The following is a 19,904-nucleotide window of genomic DNA, read 5'->3' on the forward strand; positions in this document are numbered from 1 at the left end:
ACAGCCTGCCTCGCAGAACAGCGCATGCACGCTGCTAGGTTCGACCTAAAAACAGGTGCTGAGAAAAGGTTCCTATCAGACTCTTAAGTTTTGCCCTCACCCTGGGTGTGAAAATAAATCTTCACTGGGGGGCACTACCAGCCATCACCAGCCTTTGATGTAACCCTGGAGAGACTCCTTTGATTGTATGCCGCCACGAAGGATCTAATCAGTAGATACAATCACCTGCTAGTGATCTGAAAGTGCATGCCATGGGGCACCATAGCGGGTCAGGAGGGGTGAAGGGCAGAGCGTAGACTCAGGCTCTACATTTAACAGGTCTGCAGTGATTAAAGCTGCTGCCTGGCCAGCTGCGCCCAAGTATGGCCAGCTCCTAGACATTTTACAAAGAGTTTTATTGAGCGTTTCTAATGAAGTGTATAGTTATTGTACAGTATCATAATTACAGAATTGAAGCATTTTAACTAATATTTACCACAAAGTCATGGTTGTTACTCATTCATTTTCTGCAGCTAACCGTCAATGATAAAGCCAATAGTCTGAGTGGGTTTTAAGTGCATGCAAGTTGTTCTATTACATATCTGAATCTAATAACAGAAAGAGGCAGCAAAATGCCAGTCAGACAGCAAAGATTTGTATCTTACATGTTTAAGCCACACCCTTTATTACATAGGTCGTGTACGGCCCTTTGAGGGACCCCCCCCCCCAGTCTTTTCAACCCACTTAAAGCCTTAACTATAGTTATCCCGATCCTAGCTAACCCTCAAATGAATAATAACTTTCTTCATTAGATAGGGCAAGAAACCTCACTTCTGGCATTTGTAAGCACCGTAATCAATGGATGTTGCTATTACTAACTTGAATGGTACTCAATTTACTGACCTCGGAAGGATGGAAGGCTGAGTTGGTCTGGCCACTATTCGAACTCCTCATATGTAGATCACACAAATGTCAGCAGCTAGAGTTTTACTTGTTGAAATGTCATACTAGCAATCGAAGATATACCCTGCCAGACTGCCCCACCCTCCCTAAGATATCTCTCTTGCAGGAGGTCCAGAATCGCCCCCTTTTATCTGTAAAATACAGCATTGCTTCCTAGCTATCTTTGCACTTTATAAATGCTTATACCTCCAAAAATCAAAAGAAAGATATATAGGTATACTCACAAAACACTTATTGGCTGCAGCCAAATTGTTTTTTAAAGCACATAAGCATATGTGGCTGAAAGGACGGTCAACAAAATGTCACTTTGTGTCATTAAACCTCCAGTCTCTGCTCTTCACGCCTACTGAGACTTCATTTTGGAGAAGTTTCTTATTCTTCAGTGAAATCTCAGCCGTGAATGAGCGCCAGGGAAACCCCTCTTCCTCATGTGACCTGCTCTGTGATCATTACTTAACGGCAGGGTTGGACTGAGAAAAGGATGGTCCAGGCAGGAAAACAAGCATTGGCTAGCAGATAGAGCTGGTGCCATTGCCTCATGCTGTATGCTGTGGTGGGCAGAAGCAAAATGTGAATGACACGTGAACAAACCAATGGACGAAGAGGGCTGATCAAATGCCCCTCTATTTAAGTATGTGTATGTTTGTTTTTATTCCATGAAGCTGGTGAGAATCGTATTTAAGCTGTCTCTAGGAAGACGCAAAAGGGGAAATAGCCCCCATTCAGAAATCATGATTTACGGCTCCATGCAGCACCGTTTCAGTAGCAGAAATCTGTGGTCTTTTGAGAAAACCCACTGCGACTGGTGCCTTGTAAAGCACTGATCCAATAGCAGTTCAAACTTTGATAAGACTGTAGCTTTACAAAGGTTTCGGTGTGGGCCTGCTGGCTGGGCGGAATCATCCAGCCACTGCACAGATGTGTGTTTGACCCAAAGGTCAGAGACACACTTCGGGCAGATCTGCGAATCCTTTCGCCCTTCTGAGGTTGGTAATTGAATTGGATCATAAACTCCAGTAAGCTGCCAATAACGTCAAGAAAAAACATTGGTTATTTACCCCAAAAGGATCTCTTGGCGCTATTAGCGGGTCTACTGGGAAGAGCACTCGACCAATTCGCCTGCTCTCTTATCATCTTATCTTATTTTCTTTATCTTATCATTATCTCCGTCTTATCCGTATCACTATCATATGGACTTGCGTATTATCGTATCGTATCTTTATCTCGGGCTCGGCTCATCTTATTTTAGGTGTTATTCAGAGTCTCCGCTAGAGGGGAGGATTATGGGTAAATGAGCCCTTTTGAGGCGCATTAATTAGCAGGGTGCGTGCGTGCGTGCGTGTCCCTGCGTCCAGCCTCTTTGCCCTCTTGCTGGCTCCCCTACAGTGCAGCCCCAGTAGCGTCCCTTCTCGTGTATGATTCCTCTCCTACAGGGTAATACATCACTATGAAGATGCTAGCCCGCCTCGGCCACATTAACAGCCCATGGGGCTTTTTTGGGCCAGTTCTGGCAATGAGCGACCTAGTGACAGGGTGACCTCTCCAAGCAACCGGAGCAGACAGACAGGGTCACATCCGTATGGTGAGGAAATACCCATTAGACACACGTGCTGGCAGGTTAACATAGGCCCTGCAGTACAGGGCTAGGGCCTGTTCAGCCATCGCTGCTTGAAACGAGGAGACAGAAGAAGAAGAAGTGTATTTTTTAGAGGTGCAGCGAGTGCAGTGGCACCGGGACACACTGAGAGGCCTTAGGATCCTGGGTAGACCAGGAAAGAGGCTGCGGCTGCGAGCCCACCTGCCTCGCATGTCCAGCAGAGGGTGACACAGGCAGTGAGAGGTGCCTGTTGTGCTGCACAACACTTGTGGGTTTTGCGGGCAGCGCCACCAGCACCGTGACGCCATCATGCAAATGTCAGAGCCAGCGACACTGCAGGTGTGGTACAGGGCAGGACTTGGCAGGTGGCAGGGCGAACGCAGTCTGCGCGGAGGCACGCCCTGCGCGTGCCACCGCCCGAGGCGCAGACACAGGTGCGTCTCGGCGGCGCTCATCGGAGGGAGCATTGTTTTTCTGGGCTTGACAAAGGGTCAGGTGCTGAGGCCGCTGCCGAGCGGTGAAGCCGTGACCTAGGACGGCACGCGCCCGGCCCGGCCAGGCTGGCCCAGGTTCACCTGAGTGGGATCACCTGCCGTGTGCGCGCGAGCCATGAAGAGCGTGCGCTTTGCGCTGGATGGAGGAGATGGAGCGGAAGGGGTAAGTGCCGCCGCATTTCCCGTGAGTGATGGGGCAGTGCGCAGAGGGGAGGAAGCACTCTTCCAGGTCTCTTCGAATGACCCCACCGAATGGAGTCCGGCAGGGTGCGAAGCGGGTGGCATTGAACCAGTGCGGTTTGTGTAGTTCGTGACAAATAGTAAAGGATAACCCGCCCTCACCTTCTTGTATTGTCGTGCATTTTATTCTTGTCACTTGTTTCTCGCCGCCTCTCCTCCTGCACGTTACACTTCTGTTTGCCAGTGACAGCTGCAGCACTAAACTTCGCAGGTGTCCAGAGAGGAGATCTTTTTTTCCACCCATGCTGCTTTTTCAAACGCGTCACATGCTACATTTGCTCACCAGCTGTTTATCTGGCCAGCTGCAGGTGAGAGAGGATATGGAATGTACCTCCTGAGGTGAAGTGGGCTGAGCAGCGAGGCCTGTATGATACAGGTTGAATCCCATCCCTTTCAGTTGGTTCTAGACTAAAAAGGGTACTTCAATTCTTTAAAGCTCCTAATCGAGTAGTTCAGCCTATTTCTAAGCACTCCCAAATTTGACAGACAAGGCCATTGAGGTACAGGGATGTATATTTTAATCTTCCCAGCATCACACAGTATAGTCAACCGAGGACACTAGTATTTGAATTTGAGTCACGTGATTACAGATTTCAAAATGTTTTTTTCTATATCAGCTAAAAGCAGTAGCTCTCAAAAGAATCACGTGAGCGCAAATAAAACGTATTTGTTGATGGAATTAGGATCTTTTAATTGCTCAAGTCAAACATTAAGGGTTAGGCATAGGGGCACACAGTGCCTAATATGTGCCCTTGCAGGTGGCGCACACCTGCCCTTTTTTGGGGGGGTCTTGGACTTATTTTCCTCATCAGGTTTTGACAGAGAGCAAAAGAGAAACAAACTGAAAATTCAGAAAGAAGGAAGGAGATACAGTTATATAGAGGCAATAAGTGTCTTTTCACATGTGGAAAAGACATGGACTTCAACGGAGATCTCATTAAAAGCTGCCTGGGTGCGGTTTTTACCTGGTTTCAATGTAACCAGCTTAAATGCAACTCGGACAAATCCGAGGTTCTTTTTTTCGGTTGTCCTCCTGATCCCTGTTGGATGTCCTGGTGGCTGACGGATATGTTTCCTCCTTCCGCTGTGGCCTCGGTGGCTAAAAATCTCGGTGTTAAAATGGACAATTGTCTTACTTTTAAACCACAGATTATGAGCCTGGTTGGTCAATGCTTTGGGATTCTAAAAATGTTGAGGAAATTTCTTCCTTTCCTATCCATTGCCCATAGTAAAATTACGGTGCAGGCCATGATAGGATCTAGGCTGGACTATGCCAATATCCTTTATCTGGGTCTTCCGAAGTTCCTTCGTTCACGCCTACAGGTAGTGCAGAACTTGGCCGCTCGGGCAATCTTTGGCCTTGGCCATCGCTCCCATGCTACGGGTCTGTTGGAGTCTCTTCACTGGCTGCCAATTCAGAGGCGCATTGAATTCAAGGCGCTCACTATGGCATTTAAGGCCCTTTATGGCACTGGTCCCCTCTATTTGAGGAAGAGGATCGGTTTTCATCTGCCTGCCAGAGCCCTGCATTCTGCGTCACTGTCTCTCACCACGGTCCCGGCAATTAGGCGTGCCCGGGTTGGGGGGCGGTCTTTTAAATAGCTTGCGCCCCGGGCCTGGAATGCCCTCCCACTGTCCTTAAGAAAGAGTGAGAGCTTAATGGCCTTCAGAAAGAAGCTCAAAACATGGCTGTTCGGCCAATAAGTCTTCCCTCCCCTGCTGGAGCTCTACGGTTATGGGTCTGATAGCGCCGGGACACTCTGCCTGAGTAGCTGAGCGCTTAATAAAACCCCAGATAACATAACATAACATAACAAGTGTAGGCACCCGAAGAAAGAGGCAGGTGGAATTAAGACTAGGTAGCTTTATTATTCAGCATCCCCAGCCTTCGGCAGTCCTGGCAGCGGCTAATAGAAAATAATGCACCCCAGCCCTTATGTTTTTTGATAACTTAGGCACCGGGGGCATTGGTGTTCACAGCAGGGGCCCTGGATCTAGAAATGCATGAAATGCCCATCAACCCCGATAACTTTTAAGGGGCAGAGAAAGACCAATTGGGAGATCTTTGATTTTATCTTCTTACAGAATTTTTTTGAGTGTCCAAAGACAGGCTGTTAAATGTCAGACAACTTCTTATGACAAGGTCATGATGGCTGATTCTTAGAACATGGAAGACCGGTGTTTACTTTTCTGGGGCACTCTGGTTGGACCAAAGGAGAGCTTGAAAGGACAAGACGACAGTATTTAAAAGGTTTTCAAAGCACTTGTAAATTAAATATTTACATTCTCTATAAGCTAAACTTACCACATGTTTAGGAGATTTAAATAGCATAGGAACTACAAATTAGGTTGTCTTTAAAATCTGAAATGTGATGGGCACAAGCATTTTTAGTGTGGTCAAAACAAATCAAACTACTTAAATCTTTCTTCGTGTGATGTACAGAAGGTTAAAACGACTTATTTATTATTTCTCCACATTCAAAATTGTCACAATTACAAAAGCGAAAGAGCGCTGAAATTTGTTACATAATGCATAAGGACAGTGTATTTTGGAGTAAATGACATTTATCTTCCACATTACATATAGTAATTTAATACTGTTTGCACGCCATTCTAAATAAACAAGAGTGGAAAATCTGATTCCTGTATATATTGCCTTTTGGGTGTATTTTGAGTTTTGCAATTGAAGCGCTGGGGTGATGTGGTTTTACCGCATAAGTGACAAGAAAAACCATATTGCGGCTCTCAAAAATCTGTCCCCAATTACAAAACAAGCATTGGCATAGCCAATAGGTCTCGCTTTTGGGACCTTATTAGTATTTAGTTATGCAGCACAATTTCCTTGGTGCAACAACATTAACTGTTGCATGGTTAAACACTTATAAGGTCCAAAAGGCGAGACCTATTGGCTATGCCAATGCTTGTTTTGAAGATGTTAATACATTCCCACATATAAGGACATCTATGGTATAGGCTGGGCTGTTACATATGGATTTTCTTCTCATTATTGAATACTTTTGACTAGCTGTGTTAATTTATACTACAATGTACATACTTTTTTTTTAAATTGACTTAAACTTGAGTTTAATTATCTGTGTGGAACGTGTGTTTAATTTTTGGAAAAAGAAAATCCAAATACAATTAAAAAGAAAACGTTGATGCCCCTAGTGACAGTCGCCGCACTTGCTCCCCCCTGCCACCCCGTCATCGGTCGGGATTTGCAAGGGATTTTTTCTTGTCAACTATCTGTATTTTTTTTTACTTTACAAAAATTTACGTCTGTCAGGCGTTTGCAAGCTTTCGAAAAATAGCAGAAGAAAATGTTTTGCTAAAACTAGGCCTGCACGGTGAAATTGAACCACAGTGCTTTTTAGGTGGTCGGTTCTGTTGCCAAAAGTTGTTTCAGAAATTTCTCTTGTAAAACTTCCTTTGTGTGGACAAGTTATATTCCGTAAAAAAACAGACGGGCGAAGTTGGTAAATGAAGTATTCCACGGTCGATTAGTTGTTCGCTTTTTTGTGCGTTAGGAACGAACTGAACCCCACGTGGTCCCGTCCAAGTCTCACGGCTCCTTCCCTGCAGCTATTTATTGAGGGTTTTTCAGCTCAGAATCCCCACATGGCTGCATGCACAGCTTGGCTCATTGTCACTAGTGACAGTATATATTTAGATATTCCATACGTTTATTATAAATACTATATATTTTCACTCTATAAAATGTCCTTATTGTGGCTCAGCACTTCTTATAGTCCCAAAATGACGCACTCATCATGGGCTTAAAATGATGCTGCACTATTCGGCTTATTGCTTCGGGCCAGGGACACAGCACCTCCAGAAGGGGAATCAAGACAGCGGTGCTGCAGCGCCATCTAGCAGCGGTCAGTAACAGCAAAGCGACTTTAAAATCCGTCTATTCTGGCCTCGGGAGCACTTCATAGGCAACATAAAATTTTGCATGGTGTTGTGAACTTGCCCGTTCCCAGAGGCGAGTTTTTTACGTGATTGAGCTGGCATGCTTCGAGAGTGTTATGAAGGGTGGGGCTGGCAAATGCCAAATTACTTCAGCTTCTTTTGAAAGTAAAAATAAATCACTGTTGTGTAGAGAAGATAAGTGTTATCGTTCGCCCCTGCCTCTAGCCAAGGCTTACACCCCAGGAGGGGGCAGAGGCAGCGACTGTGTGCAGACTTCTTAATACAGTACAGTTGTCCTTCTTAGAATGTGCTTGTATTGGTTAAATTTAAAGTATCATAAACTTGGGTTTCACCTCATGAGGCGCTTCAGCACTGGATGCTGCCAAGACCTTTGAGCAGTTGGTGTTCTGTAAAAGGGTACATCCATCTCCCATGGGGCTTTAAAAATGTAAAAGTGAAAAAGTGGCCTGACGCTGTCTGCAGATTCAGACACAGTTCTGTGGGAATATCGCAGCTTTCAGCCTGTGTCTTGATGCTCAGTTCAGCTCTTCTGCGTTTTTGTGAAGACCTTTTCAGCACAATTTAATGTAACCTGCTGTGGCGGGGTTCTCTGTGTAGTCATTGAGTGAAAGGAGATGAGGATGACACCGGAGAAAGGCGGAGAGGTGTGCCAACAGTGAAAGAGAGTAGGAGTGAAAGGAGGAGGGAGAAGCTGTAAGAGGGGAAAGATGAGGGGGGACGGTGAAAGGTGAGCAATGGGGGAAGCAGGAAAGTAATAAAGAGGGACAACACTAGACGGGGTGGGGCTAGGAAACAACAATGAAAAGTAGAAACGTGTGGCAGAAAAAATAAGAAAAAAAGAAAGTATCAAATGTAGAGGGTGAGAGAGGATCAGCAGTGAATGAATGAGGGGGAGGAGAGGAGGCTCTGAGGGAGAGCGACGGCTAAAGGCCGAAAGGAAAGCCAGATGGCGCGGCGCGTGAAGTGGCTGGTGTGAAAGAGCAGCAGGAAAGGGGGCAGAGAGGAGGCTCTGAGGGAGAGCGACAGCTAAAGGCCGGGAGGAAAGCCAGATGGGGGCTGCACGCGTGCATGCGGGCGTAACCGCAAGCTTGAGGCCAGCAAAAGCGTGTGGTAGCACTTTGAAAACCCAGTTACTAAATGTCGCGCCTGAGACAGCTCATGCGCTGTCTCAGACGAGACCTAAAGAAAAACACTGATATAAAAATACACAGGTAAAAATGTACACATTATGCAGTAAACTAGGTACCAGGGGCCTCATGTAGGAAGCCAAATACCGGTCGGTAACGGCCGATTTTCGGTAATTATACCGTTACCGACCGGTATTTTGGCTTTTGGTATGTAGGGGTACAATTTCTGTATTCGGAATTTACCGAATCGGTAAAATTACCGATTCGGTAATTTTACCGATTCGGTAAATTCCGAATACAGAAATGAGATGTAGGAGGAGTGTGTGGGTGATGTTTGGAGTCGGTATTTACCACCAACTAATAGTTGGTGGTAAATAAAGTATGGATGGTGAAATGCATTTCATAGCGCCTACAAGTGTGCAATGTGGCAGACATACATGCCCTTCGGGCATGTATGTGTGCCACATGTGCACACATGGCCGTTTCAGGGGTGCAACAGGGTGTCAATGTGACACCCTGCCACCCTTGCATGTGTTCCCCCCATTACCGAATCGGTATTTACCGATTCGGTAATGAGGCATACCTTCCCATCAATGGGAAGGTATGCCTCATTACCGAATCGGTAAATACCGATTCGGTAATTACCGAATTATTCCGAATCGGTAATATTTACCGACCAATTACCTACATATCATTTACCACTTCATAAATACCGAATCGGTAAAATTCGGTATTTATGAAGTGGTAAATGTGTCCCTACCTACATATGGCCCCAGATGTTTTAGGTGGAAAACACTAAATTTGGAGATAAAGAGTGGCCAGCTGAAGCGTTATTTAGTCTATCAGGGTTTACCAACGACATAAAGCTCATTTAACTTAGAGGTCTTGAATACTCAACATTGCTAAAGTCTGGCACTTATTATTATATTTTTGGGCCAATAATATTCCCTCTGTTAGGGGTGTCATGCAGCCTTTATAGCAGGGGCAATAACCCAGTGAATTGTTATTGGTTGCTATTCTGCATCAGTTTGTAGTTTGATGGCACCTAGGCTCCCCTTGCAGACCCAGTTCAGGCAAGGGTGGTGGCTGTGATACCATCTCTGAACCATTGTCGGACAAAAGCCGGATGGTTCAGGCCCAGCTGCCGCAAGGACGCTGACAGGGTACCGCTTGGGCTCTATGTGTATGCCTTGATGCCAGGAAGCATCTAATTTGTTATTTAAGACTTTGTGCCCCGTAGGTTGCCAGGAAGCATCTAATTTGTTATTTAAGACTTTGTGCCCCGTAGGTTGGTGTGATTGTTGCAGATGCATGCTGTTGTGGTCAGCGTGATGCAGTGCGCAAATGTGGGCAGGATGAGTGAGCGTGGGGGCGGGGTCAAAGGCATGACCAAAAAAACAAAATATTCTGTACCTTTTTTTTGGTCTTACACCTTCCAGTAACTACATATAAAAGAACGCACTGCTTAAATGAAAAATAAATGCAAGTTAAGTTAATCAGTGGGAAATGCACTATCATACATTATGAAACCTCTATTAGTTGAAGCACTGCAGAGTTCTGTGTCTATAACCAGAGAGCCACAGAATTAAACCCTGCATGGTGCAGTGGAGAATAGTGACTTGTGTATGTTTAGTGATACAAGGTCACAGTTTGTGATATAAAGCATTGACAGTATGTAAGTCATTATTTTAAACTTGCATTACAGACAGTAGAACACAGGCTGCTATAAAATGCAAAAAAGGTTTCATATAAATAAGGGCTTCCAAGATATAGATTTTAGTAAACTCACACTGTCAGGCGCGGTCGGCACAGGTATCAGCAGAGGGGTGGGGCGGTGGAGGGGGGAGTGGACAGATGACGGGTTAGGGAAAGTAAAATAAAAAAAGAAATAAAACCACTTACCTTGCGCTTACCGCATCCCCGACTCGGCGATGCAACGAGTGCAAGGTAAGTGGTTTTATTCATTTTTTTAATCTTACTTTCCCTATCCTGTTGTCTGTCCACTTCCCCCCCCCCACCACCCTGCCCCACTCCCGCCTCACCGCTGTTACCTGTGCCGGCCGTGCCTGCACACTGTATGTAGTGCAATTTTTTTATCACTGTTTTTTAAAAGCACACACTTTACAGCTCAACTGGCAACTCCCTTGGAATACCATTAAAAAAGAATACATCTTTGTTATCAGCGAGCTTCAAGTGATTCAATCAATTAAAGCCAATACCGGCTTACATTTGCAGATTATTCAGTTGCGCACCTTTACATTTCTTTCAGGCAAGCAGATACCCTGGCAAGAGGCTTGTTTAGCTGGCTGGCCCTCCCTGGGCTTTACATCACATGATATAGCCCCTGATTTACACTTCAGTTAAATAATTTCAGCTGCCAGAATTAACCTTCTAGGGATGGTTGCTTTTTCATGAAAAGTAGGGGAACTGTTTTTCTTAAATAATAAAAATATGAGCACATCGTGCCCCCTGTCAGATCCCGCCTTCTGCGACCACTGGCTATGGTCTACTGTAAATTCATCAAGAGGTTGCCTGAGAGGTAGGGGGATGCTGCAGCAAGTTCTGCTCCTTCACCTCTTCTCCATCGCTGTAGAAGCATTGGAGTAGCTCAGAGGTTTCTGGTCTCTCTAGGGCTTCGATTTGAATATATGATGTTACAACGCAAACAATTACAACGCATGCTTTTACAACGCAGTTTTTATATTGCAACTACCATTACATCGCATGATCTTACAAAGCATGCCATTACAATGCATTTTTTAAAACTACCATTACAACGCATTCCATTACAACGCATACCATTACAATGCATACCATTACAACGCATAATACTTTTAGGGCAACAGTACGGTAAGTGTTGGATAGTGTAGCGGTAAAAATTACTATTTTCACTCCAGTGAGTGCAACAGTAGGGTAAGTGTTAGATAGTGTAGGGGTAAAAATTACTATTCCCACTCCAGTGAGTGTAACAGTAGGGAAAGTAGTGTTGGATAGTGTAGGGGTAAAAATTACTATTCCCATGTACCCCAAAACCCATACCTACCCTAAAACAAAAAAATCTCCATTACTTACCTTGTAATGCGTTGTAATGGCATGTGTTGTAATAGTATGCGTTGTAATGGCATGCGTTGTAGTGACATGCATTGTAATGGCATGCGTTGTAATGGCATGCAATGTAAAGGCAGTTGCGTTGTAACAGTTGCGTTGCAAAGGTAGTGCGTTGTAACGACTGCGTTGTAATGGATGTTTCCCCTTCGATGGCCTACCAAACTACCTTTGTTCATCATTATCGTATGCAGTTTTGGAGATATCAATATGATCTTAATGGTACTGTCATCTCTCGATTCCCGATACTTTAAGGCACATATTATAAAATTAATAATCAGTGGGCAACTATAGACCCAAACTGTTGTATCAGCTAAGGTTAGGCGATGGTCAATCGAGGACTACAGGGGGGGTTTGGCTGAAAAGTGTTTGGGTGGGCTGTCAGTGGTTTGTGTATGGGTTGGCTGCTAGTTGTTTGTGGAATACTTTGGTTGAGAGAGCCAAGTTCCCATTTGAGTGTGGCCTGGTTGTATGTTAAGTGTGGATTGAATGAGGGTTATGAGGGTTTTTAGTTGCAGGCTGGCTGAAAATAGAGTATAATTTATTATTTAATTAGCTGTGGTTGAAATGGGATGGCTTATAGCTGAAATTAAGTTTTGTTTGGGTTGACTGTGACCTGTTTTAATTAGTTGATTGATGGTTTGCTGATGGCTGATGGAGTTGGATGACAGTGGGTTGATAATGAGTACAGCAGGAGTTTGTCATTTCCCCTATAATTAACCTGTGGTTCCTTTCCTGCTCTTCCAGATTAAGGCTGAGGCTCGCAGGGTGGCAGAAGAAGAAAGGAGAAGAATTGAGAAGGTAAATCCTCGTGGCAAAAAGTTATTATTTATGAATAACATGACAAATTCAGTTGTCTCCAAAGGTTTCATAGTGGGCAGGAGGACAACAAGGCCTCTGATATTCCTCATATGTCTATTTGAAAAGAATGGGCAGAATGTCTTAGAGATCAAGTTTATCAGACTGACCGATTTATGTGTTTGATTTATTTTGGGAAGTATGCTGTAAATATTCATTTGTGAAAATGAATATTTGATTTTTGAAGTATTGATTTACAAAGGAGAGGTACAGAGGGATTTCCTCTGAAATGCTAAGGAGTAATATTTGGTACCATTATTTTGTTTATTGGTAAAACTGATTGTTATATACACAAGGAACCAATTCAAAGAAGCAACAAGAAATGAAATGCAAAATGGAAGAATGTAGATATGATTTTAGAGTGACTGCAATAATTGTGATGATCTTTGTCTTGGCGCACAAATATAGAAAAATACTCACACTGGTCTTTTTTACGGTGTCTTTAATAAATCCCTCTCTAGGGCTTCCATGTTGATCTATTATTAGGAGAATCATTTCTCTCCATGCAGCCCTGTCCTGCTCTAGCTTAGACGTCTACCTTGTCCTTGTTTAATTTATCTTCGTTTTCCAGACAGGAAATAGTGTCTATTTTTCTAAGCATTCAGACCCTACTTAGGGTCCCAGGGTTCTGTTTGCAAACTGCAATGGAACAATAATCAGCAGATAGTTTCTTCAAATTTGTAGTGTATCACAGGGCCTCAGTCGTAGAATACTTCTTGATTTTCACGTAATGACTGCATTTCAAGTTGAGGCTAGTCTATTATGAGGCTTTGATCACCTCAAGGGGTTCCAGTGATTAGCAGCTGCTTCTCCCACCTAAATTATTTGATTCATTAGTGAATACTTTTTTGATAACTTGCTCAACCTATGGGAATACCCTACATGGAGAACAATGGCTTTACCTTGTGCAGAGGCTCCAGGTAGTGCAGGATGTTGTATCTCGGTTTCAGCACATGACTGCTACTTCCCCTACATGCACTGGATGTCTGTAACTTTACACACACATTTCAAGCTGACTACCGTGACCTTTGGTTCTGCAAGTGTGGGGGCTTTAAGACCTGTAATGCTTTTCACTGTGTGGGATTGGCATGTCTTGTCATCCTAGGACTATGTGTGCTGGTTTAGGCCAGGGAATGCAACCATACCTTGGGGAGTATTTTATGCCCAAAAATCAGAAATCCTTCCTGCCAATTCTGCAGACCAAACTGAGTGGCCCGATTTTCTGCAGTTTATTGAAGACATCTCTGACCCCTTTATTTTGATTTTGTTGTTAAATGTTTTTGTACGGGTATGGTTTTTATTTCAAATAAAAATATGAGGATAGGATTTTTCCCATCACCTTGTTTATAGTACATCATGACATTATATTCTAAATTTTTAGAAGGGAGTCTTGACAGGTGTAAGGGACATGGCATCACCAAATAGCTTTAGTGTGCACCTAGGGCTTACAAAACACCATCAACATCGAAGAGTCCCGAAGTATGAAGGCGCCACACACAGCGTAAATTCAATCCTTTATCACTGGAAGACAGCAGCATACACAGCGAGGCTCTCGCAGCTCAATCCTTTGTGCCGTATGCGTTTCGGGAGCAATCTCCCTTGTTCACTGGCTTACGTCGAGGAAGAAACAGCTGTGCAGATTTGAATCGCACTCGCGATTTTTAGAAGTGAGTCCAGCCCCAATGGGCGTGTCTTCGCAAGGTATTCTGGTCATGAGTCTCGAGTGCGATTCAAATCTGCACAGCTGTTTCTTCCTCGACGTAAGCCAGTGAACAAGGGAGATTGCTCCCGAAACGCGTATGGCACAAAGGATTGAGTTGCGAGAGCCTCGCTGTGTATGCTGCTGTCTTCCAGTAATAAAGGATCGCCTTCATACTTCGGGACTCTTCGATTGGCATATATATATATATTCAGCACTACGGGATCCAGAAGGCTATTTGTTTAGCCACGCCCACTGGGGCAGGAACCTTAATATATCAAAATGGTGCCGATACTTCCGTTCGTTCCAAGCAGCAAGTTATCCACTGAAGAAGGGATCATTGTCCTGAAACGCGTATGGCCGAGAATAAAGATGTTTGAACTCACCTTGCATGCCTGCAGCTTTTCATCATAGAATGCGGAGTTATTTGCTTACTTGTGCGGCTCTTCTGGGTAACTCTTCTCGTTGGATATATATATATATATATATATATATATATATATATATATATATATATATATATATATATATATATATATATATATATATACTGTTCTTGGGGAGACCAAGGCAATTACTTATTGTGGAAATGACTGTATCACCAATTAGATTTTACACATCTCTTAGGAATATCAGCTTTTCTCCTTAGTGATAACAGGTTCCATAGAGTATTAGTTCTGATCTGTAGAGTTGGTGCCACTATTACTGATAGTTCCCAAAATCTCTGAGGATCCTTAAATCAAATGCACCAGTGAAAAAAGGGACAGAGTAGGGAAAATGAAGGAAAGGAAAGGAGGACGAGAAACACCCCGAAGGAAGCTCTAGAGGGAGGGGCCACGAAATGCCGCAACAGTAAACCCCAACAAGAGTAATCTTACTGACTTCACCGTTGTGTATGTTCGTTGACTGGACACACTCTCCTCAATGTGTCCCACTCTTTCAAGTACAGCCTTGGCATAGCGCACTGCCTGATTCAGTCAGTAGGCGTCCCTCAAAGCTGGGACACAGCACGCCTCAAAGTTGCTGAGAAGAGACGCCACTCTATTTACTTCAGCAGAGCGGGCAAGACAAGGAATCAGATGTGCAGAAGGGAGACGCCTCTCCCGTACGCAGCCAGTGGCAGGAGACTTCACTATTCGGTCCATGAACTGACTTCAAGTGAGAGACGGACGTAGAGACCCTAGTCTCTTCAGGATATAAGAATGAATGAATGAATGAATGAATGAATGAATGAATGAAAAAGCATTTATACAGCACATAGCTACCCGGAGTCATCCCAGCACTAAAGCTATTCTTTAGTCTCTTCAGGACTCAAAGTGAAGTGCGCAGAGAGGAGCTCACGCTATCATCAACACAAGGAAAATATTGCAAGAGTTCATTCAAAGGGAATTTGATCTTCTAATCCAAAATGGCGGCCATCTTATAATGTACACTAACCCCTTCTGTTCTATACAGTTCTCCAGTGATTAATCACTGGATGTCTTGTAAACACTTTGATTCTTGATTCATGATTTAATAAAGAAACAATAGCCTGATTCCTGACAGTATCCCCTCTCAACTGCCTATTTATCGGCCTTGGTTTGAAAGCATGTTGTATGTGAAAAACCCTTTTTAGTTGAGGTGCATGGACATTGTCAGAGGATTCCCAAAATCTTTCTTCAGGCCCATAATCTTTCTAATCAATGAGATAATGACGTTTCCCACTGATTCTTTTAGAGAGGGGGATGTTTCTTAACTTCATTCTCAGCATGCTCATCTATCAAAAGAGGTGTGGGAGGTTTATAAATCCTAGTTTTGGGTGTAGTTTTCTTAAGAAGGTACATTTGAATACCGGATGAATTCCTGTACTGTAAGGTAATTTCAATCCTATTGTGCCTGGACCTAATATCTCTTCTACTAAATAGGGTCCTACAAAACGTGGCTGAAATATTCTATTCCCTTTTAAATGGAGATGTCGAGATGATAAACAAACCTGATCTCCTACTTTGCATGCTGGCACTTGTTTTATGTAGTTCTTATACTTCTGTTTATCATTTGTCTAATTTCGCTCTGCCAATTTATGAAGGAGTTTCAGAACTTTCATTACATTTCTAACTGCTGGAACCCCAGAGTCTCCTTGACAAATAAAGAGATTAGGATGTCTTCCGCAATTTAAAAAGAAAGGGGTGTGCCCAGTAGATCCATTCTTGGCATTATTATGTGTAAATTCAGTCATCAACACTTGCTATGACCATTCACCTTCCTGATCCAGAAGGAACAATCTTAGATATTGCTCCAATTCCGATTTGTTCTTACTGTTTGACCATCTATTTCAGGATGGTAACTGGTCAAATGCCTAACTTCCACTCCCAGGTCTTGCATAAAAGCCTTCCAAAAGTGTGGGAGACGAGAAAACAAAAGTGTGGAAGGGAGATGCCTCTCCCATTTTTAACCAATGGCAGGAGACTTCGCTATTCATTCCACAAACTGACTTCAAGCGGAGACAGACATAGAGAAACTAGTCTCTTCAGGACTCATATTGTAGAGTGCAGAGCGGATCTCGTGCTATCACTAACACAAGGAAAATATTGCGAGTTTATTAGACAGTTACCTTTCCTTACAGCATTGGACTGTCAGTAGGTCTATTGATGCACAGTTATATTTGTAAGGAAACCCCTCAAGGGTCATCTAGAAGGCACATGAATATATGATTACAGTTCAGGGTGTCTTACCCTGTATAATTTGGACTTTTTGGAATAATAGACACAAATCTAGAATGTAGCATAAGAGATGATTTAATGATGGTGAACTTCAAAGAAAAAGAATTAAAAAAAAACTAATATTCAATAATGCCACGATATACTGGGGAGAGAAAATGCAAATCTGGAGCATTAGAATAGCCACAAAGTATGGGAACTTGAAAATGCATATAATTACACTCTTAGACGGAATGTAGCTCCCAGACCTACTGATACCCACACTTGTCAACAGAGACAAAAGGATTTTCAGGGAGAGCACCAGTTGATGTTCCCAAAACCTGAGGTTTAAGTCAATCTTCTGTCCAAAAGGAACATTTGCACATGGCACTAAAAGCCGCAAACCATTTTTCTCTTGCTTAAATGAAAAGTATTTGTGTATTTAAACTTTTTTTTAAATTTATTTAACAAGGCCCTTGATGATGCCTGATGCATATTGTGGCCAAAATGTGTAAAGCCATTTGAAGTGTAACCACAACTTAAAATTGCGTTTGGGAAACTCAAACCATTAGACGGGCATGCTCTGCAAAACAATATAGCAATTTCCCCATCTGGTATAATATTTCAACTATTGAATAAGCAAATAAGCGAGGTGCAACCTCAATTTTTCACAGTCTACAAAGAATTATTTAGTTCAAAACAGTAGTAAACAAAAATGCCAGGGCGTGTGTCGCCACTTTTTTCGGTTCATCAGGGCTATCTACTATATGTAAATCATTCACTTTTAGTTTTGAAATAGGCGAGTAATTATGTGAATAATCAAATAGTGATCCTTTGCCTTTTGGTTTCAAAGTCGAAACTGACGTTGTGCCGCTCCTACTTTTGGATGCTATCACTCAACTCACGCTTGATTTATGAGTGAAAATTCATTTTTTATCACAAATTTAAAAATGCTCTCTTATAGGTATTGAGTTACTAATAGTAACTCTGTAACCCATAACATTACACTCGGATACTCTCCCTGGAATGTGAAATGGACATTCCAGGCACAGGTGCTCTGGAATGTTCAAGAACACCCACAAACTGGTGAGTATGTGGTTTTCCACAAACCTCTACATAACTCTTTCCCACTATGGAACCAATTGAAGATTTACTCCTATCCATGACAAAGAACAAATCCCCTTCCTCTGTGGGAATGATAGTGGGGTTTCTGTATAGGTGGAATGCCGTCAAAAATCAATGTGGGTAGGGGAAGAGTTTTCTTCTTCAGGAGACATCTATTCTTTATGGAGAAATAACAACAAAAAATAAAAAATAAAAGTGCAATTGCACTAAATAAAAGGACGTTTTAAACGCACAACTGCACACTGTGTCAACTTGTGCATGCAAACCTGTGTTGACATTCACTTTAAAGGAAATTCTCAAACCTTATTCAGAAGAACATTAAAAATCTTCGTGAATAAAAACATCATCAAAATCTGCACCCATGCGAGGGTGTTAAACCTATAGCTGCGGATTTGTTTTTGAAACAATGCCCAACGCCTTCTGCAACTGGCTACATTCTGAATTCCAAAAATATTGATTAGTCTTTGAAAGACTGTGGCTTTTGTTAAAATTCAAAAACGTGTTTTTTGTTAAAAACGACCAGTATTTGTACAGACAGCAAAGAACACATTGGCTGTTATCCACACGCCTCTTTTTCTGCTGGCAGGAGCTGACAAAGAGGGAAGTGGTGAACGTCACTCACCTGGAAATCCCCGCGGATCTCTCAAGGCTCCTGGTGCTGGCAGCAGGTAAGTGTGGCTTATTATACTGCAGGGCCTAAGAGCTGTGAGCCACTCTGCAGCCTGAAAATGAAGAGACTGGATAATCTAAGATGCATGAACATGTTTCCATGTAGGGCACCTTTTGTTAAGCTGTGTGAGGGTCTGGTTTACAGCTGGATAGTATTTATTAATTAAATGTTTTTAAACAGTACATTGGTGCCCGGAGGCTTTTAGGTGCTTTATCTCAAATTGAATTCCATTACGTAAAACAACTGAAGCAATGACAAACCAAATAGATGTAAACAGGGTGATAACCACATGGAGTGATGGGGCAGTGAAAGCGTGAGTGAGAGAGAAGTGGTGGAAATGGAAGCTAGGTTTTAGTTGGTAGAAATTTTCTTTTGGTGCCTCATGAAGGTTGCGAGAGTGAGCGTGTGGGGATATTGTACAGTAGACAGGTAATGCCCACCGTCTTTAGAGGCAATGATGCAGAGAAGAGCGAAGCTTCAGGGAGGGGTGTTTGGGGTGCTGCACCCCACTAAAAGTGTATTCTGTAGTAAATAGTTTGGTACAAGTACTTTCAGTTGGGTATGATGAAGTGTCTGTCAGATGTCACCTGGTATTTTTACATGCCCACACTGACAAAATTACACACACACTCTCTCTCTTGTCTCTGTTTTGAAGACCTTAAAAAATGTTGCTTAGTTTAAATAAATATTGTAATTTAAGTGCCCCTTACAATCCTCCCTCCTCTCTCTTTGCACTGTCCCTTAAGCCCCCCACAGGTCCTGCTTCTCATATATTGTATTTTAACAAGGTATCCCAGCATGATTGTTGGGAAATTTGAAGCTCACACTCCCTCAATCTTATTGGCGAAGCTACGCCCCTGTAGGCAGAGCTGAAAGCACAGGGGTGAATCCAGGGGCGAACTGAAACAGAAAATAGACCTGGACACCAAACGCAAATCAGATAGCTTAAAAAGTGTTCCACATTTGCAAATCGGGTCAGTTTTCAAGTTGGAAAGAAATGCAGTGTAAGGTGTAATGCAAGTTATGGAAGACTGCATGCATGTGTGCTTGCTGCATGCAATGTTTGTGGTAACATCGGGGAAATCAACAGTAAATACCAGCCCACCAGACTATAAAACAGGCACTCAAACGGCCCCCACACTAGCCTGTCAGACCAGCCCATGCAGCACTGCCAGATTGTCCTATAGACCAGTCCGGCCCTGTGCCTGCCGTTGCCTTAAGGGAGAGCAGTTCATGCTAATCTGGTCATGTTGGTTGAGCGTTCTTAATTAAGCTTGCTATATGTTGTTTAGTGTGAATGTCTGCATTCATTACTACTGTCAACTACAATTGATACTCTGGAAAAGCTGATTACTGGTAGCTTGGGTTGGGAAGGGACAATCCCAGAAAGCTGATTGGAGAGCTGAACTACAACAGCCGCTGTTGATGTCTCCCTGCGG

General features: G+C 43.2%; 1 protein-coding gene across 1 annotated transcript in view; it reads left to right on the forward strand.

Moving 5' to 3' along the window:
• MYO15A (myosin XVA) overlaps positions 1-19,904 on the forward strand; it is a 1,126,038-nt gene that overhangs the window by 423,208 nt on the left and 682,926 nt on the right. The window contains exons 27-29 of the mRNA XM_085631315.1: positions 3,120-3,196; positions 12,186-12,239; positions 18,382-18,463. Of these exons, the coding sequence (XP_085487441.1) occupies positions 3,120-3,196; positions 12,186-12,239; positions 18,382-18,463 (213 nt within the window). The remainder of the gene's footprint in view (positions 1-3,119; positions 3,197-12,185; positions 12,240-18,381; positions 18,464-19,904) is intronic.

Source organism: Triturus cristatus, chromosome 10 (genome assembly GCF_964204655.1).
Source record: "Triturus cristatus chromosome 10, aTriCri1.1, whole genome shotgun sequence".
NCBI classification, from domain to species: domain Eukaryota; kingdom Metazoa; phylum Chordata; class Amphibia; order Caudata; family Salamandridae; genus Triturus; species Triturus cristatus.